The 20687-nt window shown below is 39.9% G+C and overlaps 1 protein-coding gene across 2 annotated transcripts in view; it reads left to right on the top strand.

Annotated features, from left to right (window-relative positions):
• LOC126419648 (DNA topoisomerase 2-binding protein 1-A-like) overlaps positions 1-20687 on the top strand; it is a 266920-nt gene that overhangs the window by 32203 nt on the left and 214030 nt on the right. For both annotated transcript variants that reach the window (XM_050086847.1, XM_050086840.1), the window contains exon 2: positions 15337-15476. In XM_050086847.1, coding sequence (XP_049942804.1) covers positions 15337-15476 — 140 coding nt within the window. The remainder of the gene's footprint in view (positions 1-15336; positions 15477-20687) is intronic.

Below are 20687 nucleotides of genomic sequence, written 5' to 3'. Positions count from 1 at the left end.
TATAAGACAGCGTGAGGTCTTCAGGTAGAAAGACAGAGTTGAATAGCACATGATGGGACATAATGTATCATGAAATAATTACTCTGACTGTAACTGTCAGAAACTGAGTATTAACTTGTGGTATTTAGGTTATATTCAAATTGTTCTCATTACTATTTTGACACTTGGAAGCTCCAGTTAGAAGTTAAAGAGTAGAATCTGATGACATGCTATGTTGTGTTGGTCTAATGTTCCTTCAGAAGTCCAGAAGATTGCCACACGTGTAGGATCTCCATCCAAGTACCTTTATGTCACTGAAGAGTTACATACTGACTACAGTTTTCAGTTGGCAGGGAAGATAGTGTATCTTTTATGTGTAATGGTGTCAGGGGCGTGGATGCCATTATTAGCCAGAATGGATGTTTCCGCCTCAGAATGGCTTGTGAAGGAGCTGAGAGTTGTGTGCTGCCAGTACCATGGCTAGTGTGGAATCAGTAGAGGTCATGCAATAATAACATTCTTTACTCTGCAAGCCTTACATACAGAGGTGTGTGTGTGTGTGTGTGTGTGTGTGTGTGTGTGTGTGTGTGTGTGTGTGTGTGTGTCATCCTTTGGTGGCATCACCTCAGGGCTTGGTACCATCATGTCAAGTGGCAGCACTTAGGCCCTAGCTGATGATGCTGCTCGGCAAATGTGAAGCTGCTCAGTCCCACATAGGATTGTCTCTGTAGTCAGAAGTTCCAGAACCAGTATAGTATTAATTACAGGTATTGCCAGGGGCTCAGCAGCGGGTATTTATAGACCCTTTGCCCAGCTATGTTATGACAGCACGCTGCCTTCATTTATGTATGTGACCGTGGCAGTTCAGAGTTGTTCCGTGGCAAGTGGAAATTCAACCTACCACTGCAGCGGACTGTGGTCTTGCGCGTGATGTGCCACCAGTATTATCGCACCTGGCAGCAGGATTTTGTAGCCGGCTCGCCTGTCCACCCCTCAATGGGCTGTGAAGTCTGGTCTGTGGTTGTTGCCGCAACTTATAGTAGCTTCTGTAAGGGCTGGCTTGTCACAATTGCAGTGTATAATGATCAATAAAATGTTAATATCTGAAGTGTGATTGTCCCCTTTCAGGAGTCTTGTGATGAGGTACTTTACATACCACTATTTTTTTCATTTACACAACTATCTTTCCATAACAGCTTTTCTTCTCTCGCTTTAGAACTGGTTAGTGTGGACTACTCATCATCATCATCATCATCATCATCATTTAAGACTGATTATGCCTGTCAGCATTCAGTCTGGAGCATAGTCCCCCTTATAAAATTCCTCGATGATCCTCTATTCAGTGCTAACATTGGTGCCTCTTCTGATGTTAAGCCTATTACTTCAAAATCATTCTTAACCGAATCCAGGTACCTTCTCCTTGGTCTGCCCCGACTCCTCCTACCCTCTACTGCTGAACCCACGAGTCTCTTGGGTAACCTTGCTTCTCCCATGTGTGTAACATGACCCCACCATCTAAGCCTGTTCACCCTGACTGCTGCATCTATAGAGTTCATTCCCAGTTTTTCTTTGATTTCTTCATTGTGGATACCCTCCTGCCATTGTTCCAATCTACTAGTACCTGCAATCATCCTACCTACTTTCATATCCGTAACCTCAACCTTGCTGATAAGGTAGCCTGAATCCACCCAGCTTTCGCTCCCATACCACAAAGTTGGTCGAGAGATTGAACGGTGCACAGATAACTTAGTCTTGGTACTGACTTCCTTCTTGCAGAAGAGAGTAGATCGTAGCTGAGTGCTCACTGCATTAGCTTTGCTACACATCGCTTCAAGTTCTTTCACTATGTTGCCATCCTGTGAGAATATGCATCCTAAGTACTTGAAACCATCCACCTGTTCTAGCTTTGTTCCTCCTATTTGGCACTCAATCTGTTTATATCTCTTTCCCACTGACATTACTTTCGTTTTGGAGATGCTAATCTTCATACCATAGTCCTTACATTTCTGATCTAGCTCTGAAATATTACTTTGAAAACTTTCAATCGAATCTGGACTATCCAAAACAATTATTCTGAAGCTGAGCCAGATAGTTGAAAGTGTTACAGATAAAGGCAAACTGCTGCTGTCACTGATCCCACATTCCTTCCATTTCAACCAACACTCATCTGTCATCATAGTTTTTATGTCCTCAGACCCAACTTTCTCATAATAATCTGCCACATGGTATGTATGTCAGTTGTGCAATCAGGACAAATGCTACAGATGAGTCTGCATTCATGATGGCTTGTTAAGAAAAACTGTTTTAATCCATTGTAACAAGCTAATTATTTTACCAGGGGATTCAGTAGGCCGCACACAAATTGAAGCAACTGACAGAAATGGTTGAAATATGGATAATTTTGGAATAAGAACTTACGGTCTTGGAAGTCTTCCTGAGGCAGTGATAGTTGTAAAATGTCAGGAACAAAGTCAGTCAATGCATGTATGCCGTTAAGTTCAGCAAACATAGTGTACTGTTTCTGTGTACATACATATGCTTACCATTAAACGTATTCTGCTGTTGTCATACCGTTAAGATCTTGTGTATAAGTTGTTGCGTATGTACATCTGGTTTTTATTCATGTGCTTAAAGACAAGTGGATTGATTACATTTCAGTGCTGCTGTGGATTGGTGGTCTACACTGTGGCATTGCTGGAAGTAACTGCAGTTTTTGTGATATGTACAGTGCTTTGCAAAATGGAATGGTATGCATCTACAGAACTGAGAGACATATATTTCCTGTATTGCAGAGCCACTGGCAGTGAATACAATGCTCAACACTTTTACCACACTCAGTATCTGAACAGATCTTGACCACAGCTGTGAACATTTCAAACCGTTCACCACCTGTTTGAGGAGACAGGAGCCTTACATTCAGTGTGTCACGCGAGCCACCCTTACTTGATTATCTGGTATATGGAAGAACAGTCATCAAGCAGCATACATGCTTACACTCGTAACATACAGGGTGGTGCTGATTTGTTTCATGAATAACACATTTGTTGAATGAGATTTTCACTCTGCAGTGGAGTGTGCGCTGATATGAAACTTCCTGGCAGATTAAAACTGTGTGCCAGACCGAGACTTGAACTTGGGACCTTTGCCTTTCATGGGCAAGTGCTCTACCAACTAAGGCAAAGGCAAAGGTCCCAAGTTCGAGTCTCGGTCCGGCATACAGTTTTAATCTGCCAGGAAGTTTCAACACATTTGTTGTTGACAAGATTTGTAATTTATTGATGATGTAGAAGTAAAGAATACAGCTTGGAAATACAACCTAATGAATCACATGTGCAATATGACTGCTGTTTTTGTTTACAACTTCAAGTGGCACATGTGCATTTGTGACAGCTACCTGACAAATCTTGTGGAATGGTGCGGCATAATGATACTGTGATGGTCCCAAGTTGCACTGCATTTTTGAGTTTTCTGTGGTACACCTCTTTAAGGAACCCCCAAAGGAAGAAGTCACATGGCTTAATGTCTGGGCTGTGGGGCGGCCGTACTCCTCCTCCTGCATAATGTTCTGGAAATCTGTTTGACAATACCCAAAGGCCAAGTCTTTTGCATAGGAAATCAAGCACAATGTTGGCAGTATGGGGACATTCTCCATGCTGCATGAACCATTGTCTGCAGTGGAAGACATGAGGCCATGAGTTGAGGAAAGAACTGGTTTTGCAACATGTCTAAATAGCGTTCACCAGTTACTGTAGCATTGAAGAAGAACGGGCCGATGATTCCATGGCTTGACATCATGACCCACACGCACACTTTCTCCCCTTAGGTGCCTTTTGTATGGATTATTCGTGGAGGTTCACGTGCCCAGAATTGAACATTCTTTTGTTCACAACACCATTCACGTAAAAATAAGCTTTGCAGAAAACCATACGTTGTGTTGCACTACCTCTTGGTCTTGCTCATTTGCCCACCTTGCAAACTGCAGTCTCCGCTCCTTATCTCTCTTAGTAAGCTTGTGTGCCAGTCATCTTGTATGCATACAAGCGAAGGTCAGATTGAATAATTCTTTGTACAGATCGGCTGGAAATTCCTTACTGGGCACTGGCTCTTGTTGATTTGCTCAGACTACGTTAAAACCACTCAAACTGCTTCAGTGTTTTGCGGCAAACGTACGGTACGTGCATGTGGCTGATGACATTCCAAAACAGACTCAGTACCTTCAAATTTTTGATGTAATCTGCGTATTGCCTGTGGGCTGGGAGCCCACAGTGTGTCGAAATGAGCATGAAACCTTCACTGTGTCAATGTAACCCAGTTCGCTGCCATGAACAGTAACACAATCTTTGTCATTTGTGTGACGGTCAACTGTCCTTTGTCTGCCATCTTGGCAAACTGAAATGGCGGACTCACGATGGAAGCAATGAACTTGCAACGACATCTGGCGTAATTTCCGTGAACTGCGTGAAGTTGTTTGCACAATTTGAAAGTTAGTGCCCCGATACTATACTTGTAGGATCAAAATTCAATTGGGCGACTTATCGTGTGCCACTCTGTAGATATCTCGCAAAGTACTGTGTGGTGTGTGCTGCTTGAGAACCAGTTACATTTCTGTCATCACCAGTGAACTCAAAATTTAGGTGCAGTATAATCACCTGTGGGTTCTGGTTTTAGTGCAGATGATTTGGGAGACGGAATGGCAAAATCTCAGTACACACAACAAACTGCCATTAAGGGGACCGCGAACGTGTGGAAATCCTCGATGAGGGCCTCTCGCAGGACCTCTGTGGTTCATTGCCAGCTCCGCATTGGCAATGCCTGGGTGACCCACGGCTACCTCCTGCGCCATGAAGGCCCACCTCAGTGCCGGTGCAGCGCTTGGTTGACAGTGGCCCATATTCTTCTGCTCTGTCCTTTGCCCTGCCCTGCGGCTTCATCTCCAGTTGCCGGACTCATTATCGTTGATTTTAGCAGACAATGCCTCATCGGCTGATTTAGTTTCACATTTCATCTGTGAGAGTGGGTTTTATCATTGGATCTGAGTTTCAGTGCATGTCCTTTGTCCATCTGTGTCCTTCGCCCCAGTGCTTTTAGGGTGGAGGTTTTAATGTGTTACAGGGTGGCTGGCTTTTCCTTTTTATTTTTGTGGTCAGCCAGCCACCATTATCTGCTTCCTCGTTTTACTCTCTTCTAACTGTTTCTTGCATCTCTCTATTGTTTTCTTGTCCTCATTTGTTCCTTTTAGTGTTCGTTGCATTTCCTTTGTTCTTGTGGTTTTTCCTTTCTTTCCGTTTTGTGTTAATGTCTCGTCTGTTTTATTCTCACACTTGTGGCATTGTTTTATTAGGAACAAGGGATCGATGACCTCGTAGTTTGGTCCCTTTCCCCATCTTTTAAACCAACCAACCAACCGTGGTGCAGATCGCTCTACGCTGCTGCAGCTCTTCAGAGCCCTTGTTCGATCCCACCTTGACTATGGGATTCCGGTTTATGGTTCGGCGGCGCCCTCAGCGTTGCATTTACTCGACCCAGTGCACCACTGTGGCATTGTCCTAGCGGTAGGAGCTTTTAGGAAGAGTCTGTAATGGTACTTTGACTACCGCGCCTCCGCCAATACAAAGATATAATTTACGATTGCGCACGCAAAAGAGTGTTGCGCCAGCGACCGATTTTTATAAATAATTTTGTTCGTCTTTTACTTTTTGCGTAGCTTTTTTGTTTTTAACAACTAATTGATCACACTCTCTCTCTTGTCTTCATACGAAAGACGTGTATTTTTCGGCGATGTGTTGAATGTGCTTTTGGGTGGAAATTAAAATTATATTACAAAGCGAGGTTGTTTCAATAGTGATTCGAGGTGGTTATCGCCAAATTTGTAAATTGATCATGACAGTGACAACTTGAAGTTTTCAACAGACGGAGAAAAGTGAAAGACGTCGTCCTACAAGAGAAAATAGGAGGACAGCCATGAAGACTATATTGTAATTAATACTGCGTATCTAACAAGATTATATAGGTAAATTTCAATTAGTTTCTGATGCTATTTCTGTACAGTCGCTTTTTGTAGTGTTGCCGACCCGGTCTGCCATGCACGGTCAAATTACAGCATGATCTCAATCAATAATACAAAGTCCGCCTTATCCGTAACTGAAACCACAAAAATTCAAAACCCAATCAGATTTTCTATTTTATATTTTCACTGCAGAACCCTGAGGAAAAGGAAACACTACAAGTCCAGTGACCTGCGTCCTTGTGGAAGCCGGAGTGCCGCCATTGCAGGTTAGGTGTGCGCAACTGCTGGCCAGTTACATAGCACACGTTTGTAGTTCTCGTGCGCATCCGAATCACCATCTCCTTTTCCCACCCATGGCGGTTCATCTCCCGCATCTGTGGCCCAGCTCAGGGCTTCCTTCCAATTGCAGTTTGTGTCAGATCCCTTCTTTCTGATCTGGAGACCACCTATACTTGAAGTCCATTCACGTACACCTCCATGGCGTAGACGTATGCCGCAGCTTTGCCTGGACCTTTCACATGGCCCTGAGGACTCAGTGAACCCTGCGGCTCTCCGCTGCCACTTCCACTCGAGTCTTGACAACTACCGAGGCCACGAAGTGGTTTACACAAACGGCTCGATGGCTGATGCTCACGTCGGCTATGCCTATGTCAATGGAGGACATATTGCACAGCATTCCTTGCCCGATGGCCACAGTGTTTTCACTGCCGAGATGGTGGCTATATCTCATACTATTGAGCACATCCAATCATGCCCTGGGGAGGTGTTTCTTGTGTGTACTGACTCCTTGATCAGTCTACAAGCTGTTGACCCGTGCTACCCTCATCATCCTTTGACAGTGACCATCCAGGAGTCCATCTATGCCCTGGAACGGTCTGGTCGTTCAGTGGTGTTTGTCAGGACCACAGGTCATATCGGAATCCCAGGCAATGAACTTGCCAACAGGCTATGTGGAAACTGCTTTTGGGGATCGACTTCTCTGCAACTGACCTGCGTTCAGTACTACACCGCAAGATTTTGCGGCTTAAGGAGACGAAATGGCATAACCTCAGCATGCACAACAAACTGCGTGCCATTAAGGAGACTACGGATATGTGGCAGTCCTCCATGTGGGCCTCTCACAGGGATTCTGTGGTTCTCTGCTGGCTCTGCATTGGCCATCCTTGGGTGACACACGGCTACCTCCTGCGCTGTGATGACCCACCTCAGTGTTGGTGCAGTGCCCAGCTGGCAGTGGCCCATATCTTGGTGAGCTGCCCTTCTTTGGCTGCCCTGTAAACGGACTCTTCAGTAACCGGACTCGTTGCCTTTAATTTTAGCTGACAACGCCTCATCGGCTAATTTAGTTTTACGTTTTATACATGATGGTGGGTTTTATCATTCTGTATAAGTTTTAGCGCGTGTCCATTGTCCCTTTGTGTTCTCCACTCTAATGCTTTTAGGGTGGATGTTTTAATGTGTCCCAAAGTGGCTGGCTTTTCCTTTTTTTTTTTTTGGTCAGCCAGCCATGGTAATCTACTCTCTTGTTTTTATCCCTTCTACCTGTTTCTTGCTTCTCTCTATGGTTTTCTTTTCCTGTTTTTGTCCGTAGTAGTGTTGGTTGTCCTTCTGTCATTCTTCTGGTTCTTCGTTTCTCTTGTTTTTGTGCTATAAATCTCCTTTCTTTTCTTCTTTCCATTGTGTAATTATTTTACTGGGAACAAGGGACCGATGACCTCGCAGTTTGGTCCCTCCCCCCCTTCTTTTAAGCCTACCTAGTTTTCATACCATTCCACTATGGCTTGCTGAAATCTTTCTGGTGTGTCAGCCACCAGTACTATATATATCTGCATAGAGCAGTTTTTGCTTGTAGACTGGTCGTAGTCTCCGCATTCCAAGCTTTGTTCTGTGGGTTTGACACTTGCATATTTTTGTTACTTCATCCAGTTGTTAAAGATGAAGGGACTGACATTGGCTCCTTTCTCCATTGAGTTATCTTGATTTGTCTTCACCAGTAAGAACCACTCACATTGGTTGCTCATACACACACTTCACTGTATTTGTCAATTTCGTTGGTACCCTCTTTGCAACGAGTGTGCTTCCAGATATACCGTCTTAGCATGGAATCAAATGCAGATTTAAGACTGAAAAATATGAGATAAAGTTCCCAGTTCTTGGCTATACTTTCCCCCATGATGGCTCATATAGTGTAGATGTGATCTTTTCTCTAGCATTTTTGCCTAAGAGCAGCTTGCTCCTCCTCCATATCCACTTCCACAGCACTTCTTGGTTGCCTCTCCAATACTGACTTTCTGATCTGTAAGCTATTCAGCAAATGTTCCCAGCAGATAGGATAGTTCAGATAGTCCAGGATGCTACCCACCTTTGTGCATAGACAGAAGAAAGAGGTGACCCTCTTAGACACATGGGAATCGAGGTGAATGAGAAAGCTGCTACAGTCTGCCAGGAAAATTCCACAGGCGTGTCATGAGGTGGCCGTACGTTGGCTGATTAGGGAAGTCAGTGGCTGGAAGAAGTAACCCATAAGAAGCTGTGGTCAGTCAGACTGACTATTAAATCATGGCATACATTCTTTAGAACTCTAAGAAAGGCCAAAATGGACTTCACGTGCCTTTGCATTGGCTTCAGATTGGAATAAATAATAATAATAATAATAATAATAATAATAATAATTCCCGTGGAGGCCCGGGAAAAGAATAGGCCTCCGGTATGTTCTGCCAGTCGTAAAAGGCGATGAAAAGAACAAACCACTAATAGCGCTAACCCCCCTTTTAGTGTGATTAGTTGGTTCAGGACAGAACTAAAGAAGCCTCGGACAAGCGCCGTCATGGTCGGGGACGACGCTTCAACCTTACGCCCGCCCACAATGGTAACGACACTGCTAGCCAACTGGAAAATGATTCAAATCCAAATAGAGGTGTTTTGCAGGATATGCTTCCTGCAACCACCCTAGAAGGAAAACAGACAGAGGATGAGATGGTCAGATGAAGTTAATCGACACCTCATGTTCTGTTATTACCAAGCAACAAACCTAGGAACCAACACAACTGGATACATATCACAAGTATACACAACATTTATTACCAGATACCCAGAATTAAAATTTTTAACAGAACGACGACTAGCTGATCAGATCAGTGTAATAATCAAAAATAACAGGATACCCCAGTCAGTATTAGAAAACATCAAATAACAAGTACAACAAATACTGGAACAAAATAATGTGCAATCAGAAGAAGAAGAAAATACAGTAATGGACTCAAACATCCCAGAGCAAACAAACAAAGAACAACACGCATCAATTAAACAGTCAGAGGGAAACGAAATCTTAAGACAGCCACCAGAACAAGCACGAATAGAATACGAAGTGACACACATGTTAGATATAGAAGAAAAATTTCAGCTGACATATATAGAATACAAAGACACAAATACAGACATTAGACCATTCTTGCATAGACCGCCAAATAACCCACAAGTCGAAACAACAATAAAAACTATCAACACAATCATACACAACAAAATAAATGAAAACACAACTATAGAAGAGTTACAATTACTGGTTTATATAGGAGCACTCACTACACTAAATATACACACTAGGCAGAGATCAGAACCAACCAACACACAGAAGAAACCCACAAAACCAGCATGGCAACACAGGCTACAGATGAGAATAGAAAGACTGAGAAAAGACATCGGACAGCTAACACAATTTATAAGAAATGAAATGTCAGAAAAAAAACGAAAAAGGTTAGGTAAAATCTCACAAGAAGAAGTGATAGAGCAATTACATGAAAAGAAGCAGAAATTACAAGCAGTGGCCAAACGACTTAGAAGATACAAAAAAAGTGAAAATAGAAGGAAACAAAACCAAACATTCAACACAAACCAAAAGAAATTTTACCAGACAATAGATAACACACGCATTAAAATAGACAATCCACCAAACATAGAAGACATGGAACACTTCTGGAGCAACATATGGTTAAACCCGGTACAACATAAAAGGCATGCATGGTGGATACAAGCAGAAACAGATATGTACAAGATGATACCACAAATGCCTGAAGTGATAATTTTGCAACATGAAGTCACCCAAGCAATTAATTCTACTCACAATTGGAAAGCCCCTGGAAAAGATAAAATAGCAAATTTCTGGCTAAAGAAATTCACCTCAACACATTCACATCTAACTAAATTATTTAACAGTTACATTGCAGACCCATACACATTCCCTGATACACTTACACTTGGAATAACTTATCTGAAACCTAAAGATCAAGCAGACACAGCAAACCCAGCTAAATATCGCCCCATAACATGCCTACCAACAATATACAAAATATTAACTTCAGTCATTACACAGAAATTAATGACACATACAACACAGAACAAAATTATGAATGAAGAACAAAAAGGCTGTTGCAAAGGAGCACGAGGATGTAAAGAGCAACTGATAATAGATGCAGAGGTGACATATCAAGCTAAAACTAAACAAAGGTCGCTACACTATGCATACATTGATTACCAAAAAGCTTTTGATAGTGTACCCCACTCATGGTTACTACAAATATACAAAGTAGATCCTAAATTGATACAGTTCCTAAACATAGTAATGAAAAATTGGAAAACCACACTTAATATCCAAACAAATTCAAATAATATCACATCACAGCCAATACAGATTAAGCGTGGAATATATCAAGGAGACTCATTAAGTCCTTTCTGGTTCTGCCTTGCTCTGAACCCACTATCCAACATGCTAAATAATACAAATTATGGATACAATATTACTGGAACATACCCACACAAAATCACACATCTGCTATACATGGATGATCTAAAACTGCTGGCAGCAACAAATCAACAACCCAACCAATTACTAAAGATAACAGAAGTATTCAGCAATGATATAAATATGGCTTTTGGAACAGACAAATGTAAGAAAAATAGCATAGTCAAGGGAAAACACACTAAACAAGAAGATTATATATTGGATAACCACAGCGACTGCATAGAAGCGATGGAAAAAACAGATGCCTATAAATATCTAGGATACAGACAAAAAATAGGAATAGATAATACAAATATTAAAGAAGAACTAAAAGAAAAATATAGACAAAGACTAACAAAAATACTGAAAACAGAATTGACAGCAAGAAACAAAACAAAAGCTATAAATACTTATGCTATACCAATATTGACCTACTCATTTGGAGTAGTGAAATGGAGTAACACAGACCTAGAAGCACTCAATACACTTACACGATCACAATGCCACAAAAATAGAATACATCACATACATTCAGCAACTGAAAGTTTCACATTAAGCAGAAGGAAGGAGGAAGGGGATTTATCGACATAAAAAACCTACATTATGGACAGGTAGACAATTTAAGAAAATTCTTTATAGAACGAGCAGAAACTAGCAAAATACACTAAGCAATCACTCATATAAATACATCGGCTACACCACTGCAATTTTATAACCACTTCTACAACCCTTTAGATCAAATAACATCAACAGATACGAAGAAAGTAAATTGGAAAAAGAAAACACTACATGGCAAGCACCCGTATCATCTAACACAGCCACACATCGATCAAGATGCATCCAACACATGGCTAAGAAAAGGCAATATATACAGTGAGACGGAAGGATTCATGATTGCAATACAGGATCAAACAATAAACACCAGGTATTACAGCAAGCATATAATTAAAGATCCCAATACCACAACAGATAAATGCAGACTTTGCAAACAACAAATAGAAACAGTAGATCACATCACAAGTGGATGTACAATACTAGCAAATACAGAATACCCCAGAAGACGTGACAATATAGCAAAAATAATACATCAACAGTTTGCCTTACAACATAAACTTATAAAACAACATGTTCCCACATACAAGTATGCACCACAAAATGTACTGGAGAACGATGAATACAAATTATACTGGAACAGAACCATTATAACAGATAAAACAACACCACATAACAAACTTGACATCATACTCACCAATAAAAAGAAGAAATTAACACAACTAATCGAAATATCCATACCCAATACAACAAATATACAAAAGAAAACAGGAGAAAAAATTGATAAATACATCCAACTGGCTGAGGAAGTAAAGGACATGTGGCATCAGGATAAAGTTGACATTATACTAATTATGCTATCAACTTCAGGAGTCATACCACACAATATCCACCAGTACATCAACGCAATACAGCTACATCCAAACGTATATATACATTTACAGAAATCTGTAATTATTGATACATGTTCAATTACCCGAAAGTTCCTAAATGCAATGTAACATATACAGTACAGTTAAAAGGAAGTCACGCTTGATCAAGGTCTGCGTCACTTTCCATTTTTAACCAGACATAACGTCTGAGACGGGAAAGAGAAATAATAATAATAATAATCTGTCCGTTCACATGCTTATCTCCTGTGGCGTGTGAAGATCCACTGGAATGCAGTGTTACATGGCGTCACACTCTTGGTGCACTGTGCTTTAACATAATGTGTTTTGTATGCTAGTAGGAGGGAAGCCAGTAGCCGAACCCTCAATTTTAGCTGAGGACGAATCAATAACAATAAAATTTTTGACATTTTGTGTGACATCCCGAATCCTGTCCAGTTTAGTTGGACAAAGGTTTTAATGTGTTTTTGGATGGCTGCTTCATCCTGTTAGTTAAATGATCAACCAGCCATCAGAACAGCATACATTGTTTTATTAATACTATTAACATATGTTGACAGTATGAATAGCTGTACTGTAGATTGTGAGAGGGATGATTTAAGACTGTGGCTGTAGTTTGTCCCCTGCTGCTCATTTTGCTAGAGCGAGTACTTGTGAACCAGTACAATGGTCTTGAGAAAGATGCTGATGACCACACAGTCTGTTGCGCAACAATTTTAGATCCATCCATCCAGTACAGGCTTCATAGACTACTGATGATAGATAAATATCACGGTCACAACTGTTCCCCTTCTTATGCATTGTCGTGATTATGTTCTTCTATTTCTGTGGGATGCTATTCTCCTCTCACACTCTCTGTAACAGTAAAGTAAGTTCCTGTATGATTTTTTTCTCCTCTGTACTTGATTAGTTCCGGAGCTAACCCATCACCTCCCACAGCTGGATGATGAAGACCTCACATCAAGTGACAGGAGAGAATGGAGAAACTGGGACAAAAACAAGGGGGGAAAAATCATGACCATGAAGAGATTGTGCAACAATAAAGCAGAATGGAAGAAATTGATAGAGTAAGGTTATCCTGATGCTTGGAAGTATAAAGGTAATTGGAAATGAAAGGAAGGGGGGGGGGGGGGGAAGAAGAAGAAGAAGAAGAAGAAGAAGACTATTAAGTTCCTATTCCTAAGTTGTATTGTTAGCTCCTTCAATTTGTGTGTGGACTTTGAATCATCTTGTATTTTACTCCATAGGACATTTGTGAGCTTGATACATTCATATGTAGTGTTTCCCTTATTTTCCCCCTTCCATGGAACATATCATTATAGTGTATATTATTATTATTATTATTTCTTTCCTTTCTTAGACTTATTATTATTATTATTATTATTATTATTATTATTATTATTATTATTATTGGAGTGCCTGTAAGACATTAATTTCAAATTACATACATGGGGAGAAATTGATTACCACGAGCTATTGTTGGGAACTGCTCTGGCATAATAATTTAATTATTAGATTAAGTTAGATTTACTTTCATTCCAATTGGTCTGTAGTGAGGAGGTCCTCCAGGATGTAGAACATGTCAGAAAAACAATAATACATGACAGATATTTACAACTGAGACAAATAAGCTGATGTACATTCCACAGGTCCCAAATGGACTGATCATAATTTTTTTAATGAACACTATATTAAAGAATCATTTTACGAACACTCATTTACTAAGATTACATTAATGCACTGAATTTAAAATTAAAAAAAAATGTTTTTATTTGTTTATAAGGTAATAAACATATAATAGAACTACTACAATACTTATTTACAATGAACGCATTACTGCACTGAAATGGTGCAGACGTTAGACAGTAGTTACACACACACACACAATGCTCTTTTAATTTGATTCTCAGTATTTAGTTTGAGAATCGATACCACAATACCATTAACACGTCATGGCAGTAGAATGACACAAAAAATTTAACAACTTGTATAACCACTTTCAACCCATGTACTCCTTGGAGATTGATAACAAATCTTCACTGCTTTAAAACATTCTGACTAAAGTTCTAAATATTATGAAGCTTATTTTATCACTTCATTTTTATTTTGCCTAATGATTTGAGGAAAGCATGGAACTCTGAAATTAAAGTAGCTGTTCAGAGCTAAAGTCATAAATCCTCATTATAAGAGCATTGTACCTGAAATTCCAATGCTTTAGTGGTTATCTGTTAAATTATATTGGCAGATACTCGTGCAGAGTTTACCAAGAGAGAACCATTAGTCAGGCTTGAAAATGTTCATTTTGTCATTGATGTCTGTTACTGTATGTAATGAATGCTAGAGGATGTACAGTATACAGAGTATCTGGCTTGATTCACCTAATTACAAAGTAGATGCACTACACTACCTGAAACCAGGATATAGATAATCGCTCATTGTCAGCAGATAAAATCTAAAAACTGTTTCCCCCTGTACAGATAAGTGTAATTGTCTTTCTCAATGTATTTCCACTACCCAGATCTACAGGTAAGCATTACAGAGAAAGGTTAAAAGAAATTAGCTGTTAAGGTTTTGTATAAAAAAGTGAGATTTGTCAGAGTACCATTTTGCCAACACACAACCAAACTGTCAAACATTAACATATTATGGGCTTGGACGACACTACAGACCATTATACCACCACAACTAATACTTTGTATTCACATTTGTTGGCTTTGCCAACTCACAACTAAGTTGTCATGTTTCAGCCTAACTTATACCTCAAGCTATGCTAAAGATCCGCCTGCCACCACAACCTATGTTCCGAAAAATATAGACATTAAAAATGTTGTCAGTTTTCTGTTTTCTCCCTGTTTGTGCTTGTGATATCACACACAACAACGTTATTACATCATGGGATAAAGTCAACATCCAATATTGGTAATTAAATACTTTTCATTCCTGCCAAAATTAACTAAACTCTTAAAGACGTACACTTATTTTGAGGTTATCTAAAAAAATTACCTGTAAAGTTCCGTAGCATATAAATATTGGTATTTGCTTCACAGAGTGCCTCTGTAATAACTAACCAAAATTTATCATGCTTTCTTTCCCCCACTCTGCATTGCTTTTCATCTGTTTTTCAATTTCAGAGCTGTGTTGAACAATCTCTACATCCAGAATGGATCACAGAAAACTCTTGTGTGAAGCTGACCCCTGTGAAGAAAGATGTTTTTGTCTTCTCAGAATTTGAGGGTGTCGCTTATGAACATTTGTGTAATAATAAATGTGTGTGAGTATAACAGAAATTACTAATTTTGAAGAGAAAGAAGAAACTCCATAATATGGTACCTTCGAAATCATATTGTTTTATGGCGTGCATATAATAGAATTGTGTGTAAGGTAATAGTGTTTTTGTCTCCATACAGTTAATGAAATTACAAAAAGAGGTAGGAGGTATTTTCTAGTATATCGCTTAACTGTGAACTCTACTGGATGCACCTATGCTGTCTGGAGGCATTATATCTAGTGTTTTATCTGTATTGTTTAATCTCCAATTAAACATAAAAAACTGGAAACGGATGTATTTCGTTAAGAAAGAAAGTCTTGAAATTGGCAAGAAAGTTATCTTCTCTTGTCTAATAAGTTTGCGAAACTGAGGCAATGTTTAGTGAAAATAATGTGACGTGGTGGTTTGGTTGTATAAAAATGAAATGTTGCTTTATGTGTACTAACAGCAGCACTGTAACCAAGTACAATGTTCAAACAGTTGCCAGTAGAAAGGGGTCAGTTTGGTTTGCAGTGAAGAGTATGCACATGATGTAATTATTCTACAATTCACAGAAATTTCATTTCAGTGATTTAAACAATTGAACCACAGTGGCATTTGAACTTCAAAATATGGCTGTCTGGGTAGCACTGTGAATGATAACCAAACAATTAGCACCATTTTTGATTTCAGAGCTCTCTTTTTGTCAGCTTTGGCTTCTGTATGCTCATTCAGTCTCCTATTTGCAATTATATGACTACTGGATCATGCTTACAGTGTGGTATTTCATTGCAAATGAGTGGATGCCAGTGAATTCCTGTTTAAAATTGTACAAGTAATCAGATTTGTACGTCATCATTCAACTACTGTCATTGCTCACTAAGTTATATGCACTGTTCTTGATCACCAATTCAAAGCTCTATACCTACTTTACACTAGTTGTTCCTCATTGGAAAAAACAGCCAAGGTATTTTCTGGACTGTCCCTACACAAAACTAGAACTGCCTGATTCTTGGCACATTAAACACTAGTTCTTATTGTTCTCACACACAACCATTTTACAAATTAGGGTACACGGGACTTCAATCTGTAAGGTCTAGGTTCAAATAGTGCTAACACTGTGTGTGTCAGTCAGCCAAGAGTGTAAACAAATGAGAACTTAGGCCAGTGCAGGAGAAAACTGAAAGTTTCATAGAGGCCAATTACAGATATTTCAGTTAGTGTAATTAACTGTACACAAATACGTGCATTGCATGAAGAATGTTTGACGACTTACATTAATCACTTTCACGACCACTCTTGGCTGTGTCAGTATGCGACAGTTCACGTGTGTGTGTGTGTGTGTGTGTGTGTGTGTGTGTGTGTGTGAGTGAGAGAGAGAGAGAGAGAGAGAGAGAGAGAGAGAGAGATGATCGAATTGTGTTGTGAAAGGAGTGATTACTAGTCAGTAGTACTTATATCGTCGACTATTTCTATTACACCTTTTCATCTCCTGTACTGATTCTCTACCTCCTGCATTCAGAAACACTGCCTTTCATTCTGTTACTGTGAACAGTTTGGAAGGGCACTCCACGAAAAAGCAGCACCATTCAGTCTTTAGAGATAACAAACTGAAACGCAGTGCCTGTGAGTTTCCGAAGGTTTGCTGCAGACATCCAGTTGCATCTGTGTGTGGGGTTATATTTAATAGTTATTGAAAAAATAACTGTTGGTACAGTATCATATTTAGCTACTTGGATGACTGCCTCGTAGGCTACACCAGAGTAAAAAGTACGTACATACAGGAATGTTTTTTATACAGATCAAAAGTGCACCTAAAATGGCAAAACACGAGATGTTGCCTACCCACCTAAAACTGGACATCATGAGAAGGCTGGAGAAGAGTGAGAACTGAAACAATTTTGTAAGTGAATTTAATAGTGCATCTTCAACTATATAGGATATGAAAGAAAAAATCAACAGCTTGAAAAATTTGTCGCAGTCTGCTTGTGTTAAAAATCTAGATGTTAGGCAGACTCCAAATAAGCATAGGTTAGGAACTACAGGTAGTTTTGTGTAGGTGGTTCGGTTCTAAGAGAGCAGAGGGACAGCCGATAAGAGGGTCATTGTTAATTGAAAAGACCAAATTTTTTCATGAGGAATTAGTTCTGTCCACAGATGATAGCTCTGAAATTGCATGAGTGATAAATTCTACAGCTGTTAATTAACTGGGTGCACTTTCAACAGAAGTAGTTGACAAACAGATTGACATTGACAGACATTTGTATGAATTACTTGCTGAGTGACGACATGATCTAGTAAAATTTTTTCAGTCACAGGAGGTGCAAGAAACAGTGATGAAGAAGATAATTTTTGTCGAAAAAGACCTTAATCCAAGAAATAAGGTAGCATTTCCGTAAGGTTCCAGAGGACTCTGAAGAAAGTTTCACATAAATCATCATTGGTCCTTACATGTCCGACAAATTCCATGTCTTCAACGTCGTCGAGTATCTACTGTTCCTAAAGACAGTGATACAAATTAAAGTGCATCAAATTCTTGATAACAATTTTTATTAATTAGATTTTCCTTGCTCTTATTCAAGTAAGTGGTACTTATTTTATTCCTTAACTGACATACAAAAATTATTTATACCATTAAAATTTTCTAGCACTTGGAGCTTTAAATTCTTTTAATAGGGCTGTACAGTATTCGACTTCAGTTTAATTTTGTTATTATAAAAAAGTAATAAAAGGGACATTAAATAAAGCAATGAATGTTTTTTTATTGATCAATTTAGGTTGGAAAAATGCAGAATTTGTCTTGGGACATCATGATATATTCTCACTTCACCCCTATGGTTTCATGACGTTCAGATAGGTGGCAGCACTATACATAGCTTTCAGAATGCTGTCTGTAATGGAGATGTGCTGCAACCAGAGTGCTGTCATTGAGTTTGTTTTGGTGGAAAACCAGAGCATCAAAGATATTCGTATGCACTTGCAGAATGTCTACCAAGATCTGACATTGAACAAAAGCAGTCAGTCATTGGGTGAGGCTTCTGTCATCATCAGAACAAGGTAGTGCAAACATGTCCAGCCAGCCACACACAGCTGCGAATTTTGCAGTGTTGGGCTTGGGTGTTCATCACAACAAAAATGGAAACACTCTTCTCCTTCTCAATGTCAACACAAGGTGTCCCAAAAGTCTGCGCACCTGAGAGGCGCTTACAAAACTTCATTAGATTGTCCTTACTCTTCCCCCATACAGCCCTGATCTTGCACCCTCTGATTCCCATCTTTTTGGCCCAATGAAAGGTGCACTTCATGGAAAGCAGCACATGGATGATGGGCAGGTTACTGATGCAGTGAGACCCTGGCTCCGATGTCAGCCAGTTGAATGGTACCGTGCTGGGATGCAGGCCCTCCCAGTCACATTGAATAAACATTATGTTGAAAATCGGATTTCATAGCCCAAAAGGTGGGGAATAATTGGTGCATTGGAATCTTGAATAAAACCAACCTGTTTTCAGAGATAAATGTATTGCATTGCTTATTGAACATACCTTGTACATACTTTTAATTTTTTTAATACTCTAATATCTCCTGTTGTATTTGAAAAATAAGGTACTTGTTTTCATAAATTAAAGACTACAGGTTTTGCTTTTTTATTGTTTTATTTTTAACCACATTTTTAAAAATGACCTGATAACCCACCATATTTAGTAATCCAGCATTAACTGATCCCTGAGCATGCTGGATTAACAAGCTCTGCTGTACTATGTCTTGCAACTCAACCAAACTTCTGAATTCTTAATAATTTTGATCACTGTGTTATAACAGGAGAAAAAGAGAGAACTTAAGACTTAAGTAAAAGTGTCATAAGTTGTAGAGAGATATAATGGACAGGTAGGCAGCTGCACTTTAACAAGAATGGGATAAGGAAGGGATAACAGAAGTTTGAAACATGACAAAGAGAATGTGAATCGCAGAAGACAGCTATTTGTCTTCTGTCAGTTCGTCTATCCTTCCAGAAAATTCTAAAGCTGGATTTATTTGACTGAGATTCAGCTCTTCTGTACCCATTCTAATGTGGTGCTATGAATGTAAGTTATGAAGCATACCGCACTAGAGTATAATAGCAATGGACAAAGATAGTTCTGAAATGGAACTGGCTACATATGCTCTTGAAGTGAGAGGTCATTCTACTTCTGTGTGTGCCACCAAGAGAGACAGGACAAAAGAAAGCTGCCACTTATTTATGGCTACTATAATGCAATGGAATGTGAACAGTTTAACAACACATGTGGAAGAATTAAAGCTTTTAACAATACGCGCGTGCTGGGGTGGAGTACTGGAGAGTTTCTTCATGTCAAATGTCTATCTCAGTAAAGAGAAAGCAACACATTTCAGGACTGCGAACTGACCATCCACAGTCACTGACCTATCACTCTGCTCTCCCACAACTGATATTGTCCTTTGTGAAGTGGGGAAGGATTTACACTTCAGTGACCATTTTCCCACTTGCATCCAATGCCACCCATGAATATTTAACAAAGCCACTGGTACACTGAACAGCAACCTTACTGTATTCTAATGTAGATCCACTGCCAAGGAAATGGTAAAGTATGTAAATACCATCATCAGCAGGGCTACTGACATCTCCTTTCCAAAGTTGTCTGTTAAACCTGGCACATGGCAAGTTCTATGCTGGAGCAAGGAATTTCATTTAGACCGTAGGTGGGCTCGGCGAGATTCTGAAAGTTCAAACATAATCCATCTGCTGACAATATTACAGCCTTTCTCATTGTTCGGGCAAAAGCTTGGGCTATTATCAGGGAGAAGAAAACACTTATGGCAAGGTTGTAATAAAAACTTTTAACCATTCTACATCTACATCTACATTGATACTCCGCAAGCCACCCAACGGTGTGTGGCGAAGGGCACTTTACGTGCCACTGTCATTACCTCCCTTTCCTGTTCCAGTCGCGTATGGTTCGCGGGAAGAACGACTGTCTGAAAGCCTCCGTGCGCGCTCTAATCTCTCTAATTTTACATTCGTGATCTCCTCGGGAGGTATAAGTAGGGGGAAGCAATATATTCGATACCTCATCCAGAAACGCACCCTCTTGAAACCTGGCGAGCAAGCTACACCGCGATGCAGAGCGCCTCTCTTGCAGAGTCTGCCACTTGAGTTTATTAAACATCTCCGTAACGCTATCACGGTTACCAAATAACCCGGTGACGAAACGCGCCGCT

This window comes from Schistocerca serialis, chromosome 1 (genome assembly GCF_023864345.2).
Source record: "Schistocerca serialis cubense isolate TAMUIC-IGC-003099 chromosome 1, iqSchSeri2.2, whole genome shotgun sequence".
In the NCBI taxonomy this organism is placed as follows: Eukaryota; Metazoa; Arthropoda; class Insecta; order Orthoptera; family Acrididae; genus Schistocerca; species Schistocerca serialis.
Note: the sequence above shows the minus strand (reverse complement) of the source record. Positions and strands in the feature narration are given on the sequence as shown.